This window comes from Pterocles gutturalis, unplaced genomic scaffold (assembly GCF_000699245.1).
Source record: "Pterocles gutturalis isolate BGI_N339 unplaced genomic scaffold, ASM69924v1 scaffold26982, whole genome shotgun sequence".
Lineage (NCBI taxonomy): Eukaryota > Metazoa > Chordata > Aves > Pterocliformes > Pteroclidae > Pterocles > Pterocles gutturalis.
Window position 1 is genome coordinate 101,351 of NW_010111048.1, and position 12,318 is coordinate 113,668.

The following is a 12,318-nucleotide window of genomic DNA, read 5'->3' on the forward strand; positions in this document are numbered from 1 at the left end:
ATTCTGTTTTCTCTGCTTTGCTGACATAGACATCTTTCATCTTTTTGCATTCCACACCCTTGGTCTTCCCCTCTAAGTATTTATCTCTGCTATAAGTTAACAATCAACAGAAACAGTGAGCCTGCAAACTTTCTCCTTGCAGTACTCTGCATGTCCGTTCCATTTAGTAGACCTATCTCATCCTACTCATTTTTCTCAGGCTGGAGAAAATAAAAGTTTGAATAATTATCTCAATGCCTTTTGTAGCATTATTTCCTAAAATTGATCCTAAGATTATAAGAAATCCACACTTGTTTCTATGTCATTTTATCTTGCACAGTGGAACTGGCAGCCACACATGATAACACAGTAACATACTAGCTGTTTGTTAACAGAATTGGAAACATTTTCATCTAAAGAATAACTCAGTAAGTTGGGCTCTAAATAAGCAGGTATAGGAAATCTCTAGGGAAAAAATTTTAATTGACAGTTAGAAAAGACGGAAACAATTTGGAAAATGAGAGGATTCCCTTATTTCGATGAAGCTGCAAGCAGAGAAACCTGAGGTAACAATGATTTCCAACAGAGTAATGATGAGATGGTAGAGCTGCTTAGTAGAGCATATAGGCACTATTTCCCAGAAATAGTTCTATGTAATAAATAGAATTTATCATCTATACTTTCAAAAGAAATCACTAGTTCCCTTACTCCTTTGCATTTCAATTATGTTTAAATTTCAAAATGACTTTTCCATTTAAATTTGAAATTTAGATGAATGTGTATTTTAAAGTAATTTTGTGAGTCCAATAAAAATGAATTTAAGCCTTGAGTTTCAACTGAAAGGTTAAAACAGAACTGCAATTAGACTATTATTTCAGTAGTAAGACAGTACTTGATACTTACAAACTTATAGACAGTCTTCATGGCAGGGTTAGCCTTGGTCTTTACTGTATTTAAAATGGCTCCACTTCCTTTCTATAATTATAGTAACAATAGAATAAATTTTATCAAAGCTCTTTAAAGCAAACAGCAATCTAAAATCCACCATTCTTAACTTAAAATAACAAAGTATTAACTATGCGTCTTAGCAGAGCTCAATATTAAAAAGGTAAGTTTAAAGAAAAAAAACCCAAGTAAAAACACATTCAATGTTTTCCAGAGGAATCCCAATTCTGTTTAACACAGCAGTTTTCAAATGAAAAATGTCAGTATCTCCTAATGCCAAGAGCCCTTGTCTTCTAGTTCATCTCACAAAACAGTGCTCTGTGACGGTTCCACTGGCCCTCAAGGGTGTCCTGGACACTGCACTGAAATCCTAAACAAGTTTAAGACAAAAGTATCCTTCCAAATACTCAATATCTGAGGCAGAAAATTCAGCTTCAGGAAAGCCTGTACATTCAGTCTGAAGAAGATTTTTTTTCCCCTTTTCATGATTCCACAATACTATTTATCAAAAGCATGCTGCCTTTTAAAGATCTAAGTAGTTGATAAAGGGCTAGATTGAGGGAAAATGAAATCTAACTACAGCCATAAACATTAATTCCAGAAAAGCTGAATTGCATGTGGTGAACGTAATAGAAGTCATAAGACAGTAATATGTCAGACAGAATCATCTGTTAGTCTGGTCAGTGTCTTATACATCTTCCACACACCATTGACTATCGCTGTACGGTACCTTATTTGATAAATAGAGGAGATGGGAAAAAATCCAAGGAATAAAATCTTAGATAATTTTATATTTTCTTATTTCAATGCAAAATTCTATTTCCTGAGATGAGATGCAATCAGATGCAAACAGTTTTAAGCTTTACTACTTCTGCTACTACATGACAATTAATCTTCAACAAAAATTATAAACTGTTGAATTTAATTACACGCATTTTTATATTTAGGTCAGCCATTCCGCTTTCTTATAATTTTAAAACTACTTTTAATCTTAAGTATCTATACATATTTGTGTATATATATTTACCTAACTATAAAATGGGATTTTTTGCATTACTGTTACAAAATATATTTCATTCAAAATTATCAAGATAATATTGAGCCCAGCATTTTGTGTAAGGAACATAATTCCATTCATAACCAGGACAACAGGCAAATGCAATGCTGCAAAACTCAATTCTGTCAGAAAACAATTCAATCCTTCCTACTGACTTGTACTCATAAAACAGAAATATTTTAATTTTCAATACATCATATTTTATGCATCAAAAGATACTTCTAAAATCAGCTATAACAACATATTATTCTCTAAAAGTATTTAAATTTGTTATACAACTAGAACACTAAACCAGAGATCCAAAACCATCCCAAACAGTGCTGTTCCCATTCAGCACCTCAAACCACTCAGCTTTATAAAGAGCTTTTTGGTGTGGCAAGGTTCCCTTTTGTTTCCTTTTCTGTTAAAAGGAAAGAAAAAAATAACATTATTTTCTAAAATGACAATAACTTATTTCCAGCTGTCTTCAAGACATTAAAAGGGGGATTCAAAAACCTGAGAATTCCTATGGTGATTTTTTTTTTTTTTAGTGTATTTTTTTCTTCTGTTCTTTATTTCATCTGAAGAGCGCATTAGTTCCTCACAACTGAACTCAAGTTGGTCACAGCTAAACACTGCAGGAAACAGGTTAGTCATGTTCATGAGGACAGAGGTTAAAAGCCGTATGAAACTGTACCAGAGCCCAGTAAAAATCAGAATGTCTGTTGGAAGAATATTTGGTTCTTACCCTTACTGTAGACAGCCACTGGTGGTACAATTTGTCACTACCTGGAAAGAATCACAAACACAAACTGTAGCTCTCTATAAAATAGAAAACAGGCTGGAAATGTGAGGTGGTAGCACTTAGTGGTTCTGGAAGCATGAACAGTACAGAAACAGAACAGGACAACCGTCCTTTTAAGGGAAACCCAACAACAAAAAACTGACAAGACATCTACAATTTTACTTGCGAAGAGGCATTTCTATTTTATGTGGGTTGTCTTTCAGACATTTGAGAACACTGAGGTTTTTTTTTTAAGATTGCTAAAAGAAATTTGAGGTGGTTCTGGGTAAAGCCAAAGCTTTTTAAGGCTGAACAGACTTTATTCAGACTAAAATACATTACTCAAAGTTTTTGACAGATGAAAGAACAAAAATTTAAGACACTTCAACCCACAGGGATCATTGCAGCCCGTTATTTAGATCAGTAACCAAAATGACCCATTACATCATGACGGCCCACAAACAGTAAGCCAAGAACAGTGTCTGAAATTACTTTAAAACACTATATTTCTTACCTGCATATTCTCCCATATTTATCTCTTCTTCAAAAACATCACTGAAGCCCTCTCCAGAGTTAAGAAGATCCAGACGGCCATCAATGAACTACATCAATGTTAAAAGAGAGTGTAAACAAATCAACAATCCATCCTTTATCTTTCCAGAAAGACTTTATTCTGACTTTGCTAGAATAACTCCAATGTTCTTCTTGGGAAGGGACTATAAACAGAATTGAAATAAACCAAAACTGGCAAAAAGGTAAAAAACAGCATCAGCATTCATGTCTTTGTCTATACATACATATTTCCAGCTTCCCTGAAGCAGTAATAAGATGTTTCTGAGTAATACGCTTTCTGTACAAAGTTCACAGCAGATACATTGGGTTTAGGTATGCTCAGATCAAAACTGAGCACAGAGACCTTCAGGGGAAGAAGCCCACACACTTCTTGAAATACTGAAGGCCTTATCACCTGAAACTGAGGAAAGCCAGCAAGCAGGAATTAAGGTGCTGCCAACTACACAAATGTTCCTCGTTATGTGGCCAACAGATCAAGGAATATAGGAACAGCCCTTGAAAAAAAACACTTGCATTGTTAAAGAATCTACTTCTACATGAGAGCAATGAAGACAGTACCTGCTTAAAGAGCTGGAGCTGAATGGCGTTCTGAAGAAACTGCCTCATAACAGCAGAACGATGGGACACGAACGCTTCTTCACAGAAAGTGATGGGTTCACCCTGTAGAGTTCAGAGCATCAAACACTGAAAAAGCTTCGTCTGAATCCACTTGAATCTACTGTCTCCATTTTATCTGCTTCCTTTCCAAAATAAACAGATAAATAAAGCAGGCCTCACACAACACTGAGGACACTGTAGTCTATTTACAGGCTTCAATCACGCGACTGAGAAACAGGCTGGAAAGTGGCAAATCGCATATCATCACATTAAAACATATTTGTTTTATGCACATTTTGCTAATGCTGGTGAAGGAACTTTCATCATCCAAAAAGGTGATTTTACTTCATGTCTCCAAAATATGACACACAGTCATGTGAATTTCACCTACTCTGCCTATCTGCCTCCGTAGACCCTGCCAGCTAACCCGTACAAACAAGCAAGGAACGTCTGCTCTGTTCTCTCCACAGGTCAGAACGATATACTGAATGAGTAAAATTTCCCTTTTTCACAACCTTGTTTTGCAGCTCTACTTTTATCTTATTTTAATGAGTTATGTTAATGCTGAAGTCTGCTGTGCATCTGCCATAAGGGCACAAATTTCCTCCACACTTAAATCTACAAATACTCAGTGTGGCAAGCAAATATATTTATTGAATTAAAAACAATAAAGTAACGAAGAACGATAAGATTATACTGATGTATAATTAATACGGAAGCTTTTTCATACTCATATTAAAATACACTTGGACTCTTCATCTGTTGAGTGTTTAAAATCAACATTAGATGGCAAAAAACTTAAAGCACCCCAGAGAAGTTCAGAAGTCCCTGACTGTCCTGGCAACAACCAAAGCCACCAGTATGTTATCAGCCACCTTCTCAGCACAAATCCAAAACACAGCCTCTTATTTGCTACTATAAAGAAAGCTAACTCTGTCCCAGCCAAAACCAGGACAACTCCCTTTAAAAGCGTGGTACCATTCAACTTCTGAACGTTTTTTATATTAGCAATCTCATTTACCATTGGCTCTGCACAGTCAGGATACCAGGGCCACTAAAATGATTGCACTCAAAAAAACCCCGCATGCCACAGCATTGCTTCAGCATATTGTTTTTTCACAGTATTAAAATTCTTCCTGGCCTCCACTGAATTAGACAACCAGAATGACCTAGATGATACTCCATGTACCTCACCTCTAACCCAGCAGTCAACAGCCGCCAGAGTTGTAGAAAAGCGCAGATTATTCTATGATCAGAGTAGTTCACCAGAGGAACATTTAAGCTTTCATTTAATCCTCACTTAACAAAACACTTTGAAGGTAACAAGCAACACTTCCTATGAGCTATGAGAACCCAAAATCTCTCCCATGGCCAGAGATTCATAGAATCATAGAACACTTTGGGTTGGAAGGGACCTTTAAAGAGTAGGAACACTGTGGGAAGAGCTACACCTGCCAAACAGAAGCCTCCTCTGCCCCAGGGTACACCCAGCACTACGCCTCTCTGAGAACCCGCTCTATACCATTGCTATACACACACCTATTGCAGCTGGGGGAGCCCAGATCATTATCATGTTAACACACTTCCTTCCTCAAAGTGCTAATGATTGAGTTTGTTCATTAAGTTGATTAGACCTTTTGACTTCTTAAGAGCCAATTCAGGCTCAACTGCTGCTAGATGATAGGAAAAACTTTAATCATCAGGGTCAAGCGTGAGCTTTTCAGCTCAGAATGCATTAGTACCTTCAGTCCTCCATGACCTGCAGAAGGGTGAACACACTCTTGCTAACCCCCATCCACAGCTTCATTACAAAAAAGGCAAGACGGACAATAAGAGCATTTTCTTGACAGATTTAGTTAACTGTAAATTATAAAGCTAATCAGCTCTGCTTTTACTGACCGGTGGCATTATACATGAGGGGACATGCTAAGAACTGCGGATGTTTTGTGAAATGGTCTTGCTCACATGTAAAACAATTACAATGACTTGTCCTGATAAACCCATCAACTCCTAAACTTGCTGTTTCCAACAATTACAATTTAGGCCTTGATTCGTCAACACCTTAAATATCCATCATTCGCCTCTCCAACTATAAATGCACGGCAGAGGCTAAGCTGTGGTATTGCAAATGCTCTCAATGTGTGCACAATGCGACTCTGAGGAATCTGAGTTCATCTGTAATGTTAGAGAATTCACATATATTTCAAGATTGGATTGCAAAATAATTTTTAATACCAAAATTGACACATTTCAAATACATTTAATCTGCAATCTTAACAGAAGAGAAGTAACTTTCAAATATAAGTTTAAGATTTAAGACTCCCAGATGCATTGAAAAAATCGGTGTCTTTATCCTTTGCAGATCTCCCTTTATAGGAATATTTTACATTCAGATGGCACAATGAAGTTCATCAGGGTAGTGCTGCTATCTCATGACCCCTTAAAAAGCTGAAAAGTTTTAGCCCACATCTGATCTGTTGCCAGCCCTATTTTAAAATTGGAATTCTGTTACATTCTAAAAATAATATTTAAAACTACTTACGGCAGCCAGTGAAAACCGAAAGGAGCCTAGGACTTATTTCAGACTGTTCTAGAGTTTCATGAAACCTGCTGTTATATTTTAAGAAGCCGTAAAGCAAATTGAAAGACAAAGCCCAATTTTTATTAGCTATGGTGTAAAAAATTCCACCATGATCCCCCATCTTTCAGGGAAATAATTATTCCTCAGAAAGAAAATATTTCAGAAGAGGGTAGAGGACTTCGTGCAGACAGTTATTGCCAGTGAGAGAAGGATCACATCTGAACTGTCTGACTTGCCATGCCAGCAGACAGGCCAGCTAGCTGGTTACGGCAATAACACAGGGAAAATAAAGGAAGAAAAATAGGTGGTACAGAAGACAGTACACATGACAGAAGGACTTGGAGGAAGGGACAGAGGCAAACACAAATGACACTTCTGGAAAGGCACACAGCTGCTAAGATCACTCCTGGAAGTCTAACTATTCCCACTCCTGCAAGAGATGAGACACCAAAGTGTGCATCTGGATAACGGGGCTTTAATGCCAGCACATGACTGCTGGGGAAAACTTCAAGATAACAAAGATAGGGTTCAAATTAGGTCAACAGCGAGAGGCTCTTGCACAAGCCAAGATTTCACAAAACTTGATTGTAAGGGTAAAAAAAACCAAATCAAAACAACCACCAAAAAAACCAACCCAACCCTGAAGACTTTGTTTAGACAACCCTAAAAGTTATGCCACGGAAGATACACGTGATCTCTTCTGCATTATCATGGTCAGCATGTGGTGCAGGGTAATGAATTTCGTGCTGCTGTATGCATGTCTTTAAACCATGTAGGTGCTCTTTCAAAGCCTCTCTAATAAATACACAAGCCATTAGAGCTGCTCTGTAAACCAGCCACGAAATGAAAAAATGGGAGTGGAATTTAAAGGTGCAGAACAAGATGACAACACGACAGCCTACAAGCTGTAAGTTTAGTGTCAATATACTCTGCAGCAAAACCCCAAATACACAGCAAGAACAAAGACATGCAAGAGATTCATACATCACTGTTTTATTACTACCTAGATGTTGCAAACAACCACATCCTTTACTAAAATGGGTTATGTTGCAAATGATAAAGTAAAGCCTGTAGGGATATTCTAGGAATCATCATCCTTAACTCCATCCAGAATTATAATGAAACTACGATAGGAGAATGATCTTACTGATCTGGATATATATGTCAATGTCACATACAACAGCAACCAAAGGCAGCCAACCGCTCTGCAGACCTTTCAAGAATTTGTGATTACAATGTCGAGGAAAGATTAGCTCATCACAGCGGAAGAAAGATCATCAGTCAGCCAGCAGGATTCCATAAAGAAAATCTGAAATTGGTGACAGACACCTGATAGGACATCAGCTCATTCAGCTTGCAATTGCAACGACAAATAACCTCCCCATAACTAGTACATGCATTCAGCACAGGGAAGCTCTTTGCATCTGCCTCAGTCATAACAGAATCAAGAAAGCATAGATCAAATACTCTGCGTTAAGCAAATGATACCATTGCTTTATTAGCATTTCAAGATGCTGCTCAGGAACAAAGAAATCATGCGCTCAGAGATTTGACCACACTTCTTCTAAAGAAAACTAAATGAAGACTCTGTTCAAAAAGAGACTACCAGTTCTGACAAATTTGTATTGCTAAGTGTAATCTTAAAAAGCATTTAAAACCCATCTATTTACCAATGCAGGTGGGACTGTCCAAACACCGCCTCATGTAAATGCCCATTTCCATTACCAGTCCAACTGCAGAGTTTTTTCATGTTCCTCGCTAGCGTATACAGCCTCTGGTAGAGATACATCAGGAGTGAATATCCCTGACACTTCTTTTTCTCAGTAGATTTACAGTACCTATACCTTTTATAGATACTTTTTATAATAATTACAGTTTCAAACAAACTGTCCATTTCTCTAAATTCTCAACCCTTGCAATTGCTGGTGAATCAGAATTTCTGACAGCTATCATTCTTCTGCATGTGATCTGATAACTCCTCTAATAAGTTGTAATAACATGACTGAAGGAGAAATAAAAGGGAGAAAGATGATTGCAAATCAGTCAAATCACTGACATCAATCATAACACTTAATTACATCCCCTTCCAAATGTCATGTGTCAAAGCTTAGCTTATCCCTGTGCTGTGGATCAGGGGTGTATGTACTCAGCTGCATAGGCATTACCCTCACAAGAGCTTGGGAGCTTTCTCCCACAAAGCATTCCTTGACAGACCGATTACAAGGTGAGACAGACATGTTCAAAATAACTCAAACAACATGCTTCCCCAAACTCCTACCTTGGACATGACTAAATAGTCACAGAAGTGCTTTCTGTGATAGTACTATGAAGAAGCAGAAGGCAGCTTGCACTAACAAAAGAACACAGGATAACCTTGCAAAGATGGACACTTCTTTGTGGTTACCGGCTGTAACTCGGTTTTCACATGTAGATGTCGGAAGTTAATAAATTTTAAAACTTTACGTTGTGAACATTCTCAAGATTCTCACATAATTCCCTTTATAAAACTAGATAACAACTGGAGCTCTCCCTTAGACTGCAGGAAAAGAAGCAGACTCATATCAACAAATACATTCTTGACCAAAATTCAAATAAAAAGTAAAGCATCCTCAGAAAGACATACATTTGTTTCCTACAACCACTGTTTAGCAGCAGGCTGCCAACTAGGATGAAGCAATTTAAACACACAACTCAACTTTAAATGTGAAATTATAATATGCAGATATTCAGACTTCAGAAAAATCTGCTTTAACACTGTAATTAGAACTCCGTGGCCTGTGCTTCTTTTAGAACTCTAGTAATACATGTGTTATTATAATGCAATGCATTATTAAGTTGTAATCAATTCTACAACATTCAGAATGCCTTCAGATCAAAAAACCTTAGGCGCATTAAAATTACTCTGAAACTTAGGTAGGAAAAATACAGAGTAAGATTTATTTTCATTAAAACGTTGTAAGAAAACCAGCTCAGATACCAATAGATTCAATGAAAGTTCAACACCCCTTTACACATTATTTCAGATGGTAATATCCAACACTGTTATGGGATCTGACAAACTGCACAAAACCAACTTCAAATAAAAGATGAAACTAATGAAAAATGTGTAACTGGAAAAAATTTACACCAAATAGCAATGTTTTTGCTTCTCTTTTCAAACCCTTTTGGTTCATTAGGATACCTGGCATTTTCATGTTAGACCAAGCAAAATGACACATACTCATATCCACAAATAACGACACTACCTTACAGTAACAGAGCAAGCTAGTGTTTACGTGGCTAATTCAAGCCATTGCCTGCCGGGATTTCTGAATCACCCACATGAACCAGCCGTTTTCTGTCCCTAAGCAACTGATATGGCCTCGTGTCTCCAGAACTCAAGCAACAAACCTGGAAGATAAAGTGCAAAGAAGCCAGCAAGAAACCATTTAGGGCTGCCGAAGAGGGGGAAGAAAAAAAAAGAAAAGAAATATCACCATTTCACAGATCAAGAATAGAGGCATGAAAATAATAAGTAACTTGTACACGGTCACAAAAGTCTCTGGCAGAGCCAGGGAAAAGAACCGAAATTTCTTTAATCCCTGTTCAGTACCTTAAATGCAAGGCTATTCTTCCTCTTCCTACTTGATATTGTGTCAATGCACGAGTGTAGGTGTTGAAAGACTAACAAAAGAAAAGTAATAGTATGGTATTATGAGCTGAGAAACCTAATCTTTATCAGATACAGCAAATCTCTATGATGCTGCCTGCACCAGGAACTCACTCTTTGTCCTGAATATGCTTTAAATTACTGGTATAATGTGTACTGTATATTGTTCCACTCTTATATTTATTCCACAAAAACCCCTGTGGCCCGCATGTGATTTTATCATTAGCTGGCAAAGTAATTTCAAGACCTAGTTCTGCAATCATTCCATGAGCAATGCTCCCATTGAAGCCAGTATGTTCTGCATGCAAAGCAGCTACCAATTCAGGTTCCCTGTAATAAAAAGGCCTTTTTCTAACTATTGTGGAACATTAGTGAAAATACAAAAAAGGATAAAAATTACAGTGCCATTCTTTATACGACTTATTTTATACTATGACAAAATATAAAAGTGTGCTTGGAAACACTCTACAATAAGTATTTCCTACGAGATAAATGACAAGCTTTTTTGTTTCATTTATTAAAACTCAATAGAACACAAAATATTTTGTTGAAATAGGAAAAAAAATCTCTGCAAAAATGATAAATGATTGGCCAAGATTTAGAAATGACCAATACGTCCTGAGGTCACAAATGTTAATATTTTGTTTTCTTTTGATTTCTTAGATACACGTAAAAAACCAAAACTCATCCAAATCACTGAGGCTTCCCAGACTCACCCAAGTCAATTTGTTGAAAATCTGTTTTCGTGCAAGATGTATACAACTCCTTGGTATCATGATCCGTAAAACCACAATGAATAAAATGGCTATTTTCAAGATGGAAATATTTTAATATAATATGTAAATGCTAATATAGATGCAGAAAGCAAATAAACTGTGTTTAACTTCACTAAAGCAATGTGAGAGAAACATTAGTCATAAAGGTAGGTCATAAAATCCCACTCTCTTAGCTAAGTAATAAAACCCCCGTCTCTATAAATAAAATGGATGTAATGGAATTGAACTTTACATTTTCTCTGAGTTATAGACATCTAGTCTCTGATAGATACACTAACGCACAAGACATAAGATAACATGATATGCCATGCCACCCCCTTCATATAATACCTGGCAAAGCACATACTGTTACTGTAACAGAACTCACAGAGGTTGGATTTGTCATCGTGGCGTGGAAGCCTCAACTATTGCCACGAAAAAACACAGCTGGAAAAGAAGTCACTTTAGAGAAGGAATTGATCATGACCCCTGAGAGAGGTAATCAAAGGCACTAGATTAGGAACATTGGAAAAACTTTAATTCCTTTCTGTTCGACCCATGTAACACTCTCTGGGGAAACTTAAGTGGTCAATGATTAATATATAAACACATACACACATAGGCTTGCTACGGTTATTCAGCATATAGGTGTGATTATAAATTAGTAACTTATGTCACTAGACTCCTAACGATGCAACAGCATCCATTCCTAGGAACAACGAGAACCTGCCACACCAAAGACACTTGCTTCTATACTGCTCGTTACAGAGCATTAGTATATTAGATGTCTGCCCCAAAAACTTCTGGGAAAGAACTAAGAAATCAAGTCCACAACTGCTCAAGATGCTTCTCCTCACAGGCAGAAAACAGCAAAGTAAAGCATTTCCTTTTTAAAATAAATGAGAACTCTTCATTCTCCTCTTAGCATTTATTCACTCTTTGTCTGAAAGAGGCTCAGATTTTACCAGGAGAAAGCAAGACAGAGAAAAAGCCACATCAGTATAATCACTAAACTGAGCTACTTTTCAACGACTTTAACAGAGCTCCTGGATCTTTGGCACCAAACGAAGCCCTTTCCCCCAACTCACAATGTGTTGGGGATCCTGCCATATTAGAAAGTATCTTTTTTTATACGTTAGATTTGACTTTATTTCCCCAGGTTCTCCTCTAAAACATCTCACTTCTTGCAATTTTTATTCAAATCCTTAAAAAAAAATAAATAAATCCTGCCTCTGAGAGACTAAGAAAGCTGTGTCTTGCAAGCATTTATTGCAAGATATATAATCTGTCTCAGTCCCCCAATTCCTTCATGATATACTCATAAAGTTGCATCCAGTGTGAGAACGGAAAAAAAAGCAGATTTTTCCCCTCATCACATCCCCCGCAGGTTTTGCTCAATCCGTGCTGAAGCAACCGAAG

The 12,318-nt window shown here is 37.1% G+C and overlaps 1 protein-coding gene across 1 annotated transcript in view; it reads right to left on the reverse strand.

Moving 5' to 3' along the window:
* Positions 1–12,318, reverse strand: part of LOC104461891 (DENN domain-containing protein 1A-like) — a gene marked incomplete at its 5' end in the record, with an annotated part of 83,238 nt that overhangs the window by 36,913 nt on the left and 34,007 nt on the right. Inside the window, 4 exon segments of the mRNA XM_010073631.1 lie at positions 883–954; positions 2,709–2,749; positions 3,259–3,346; positions 3,876–3,977. Coding sequence (XP_010071933.1) covers positions 883–954; positions 2,709–2,749; positions 3,259–3,346; positions 3,876–3,977 — 303 coding nt within the window.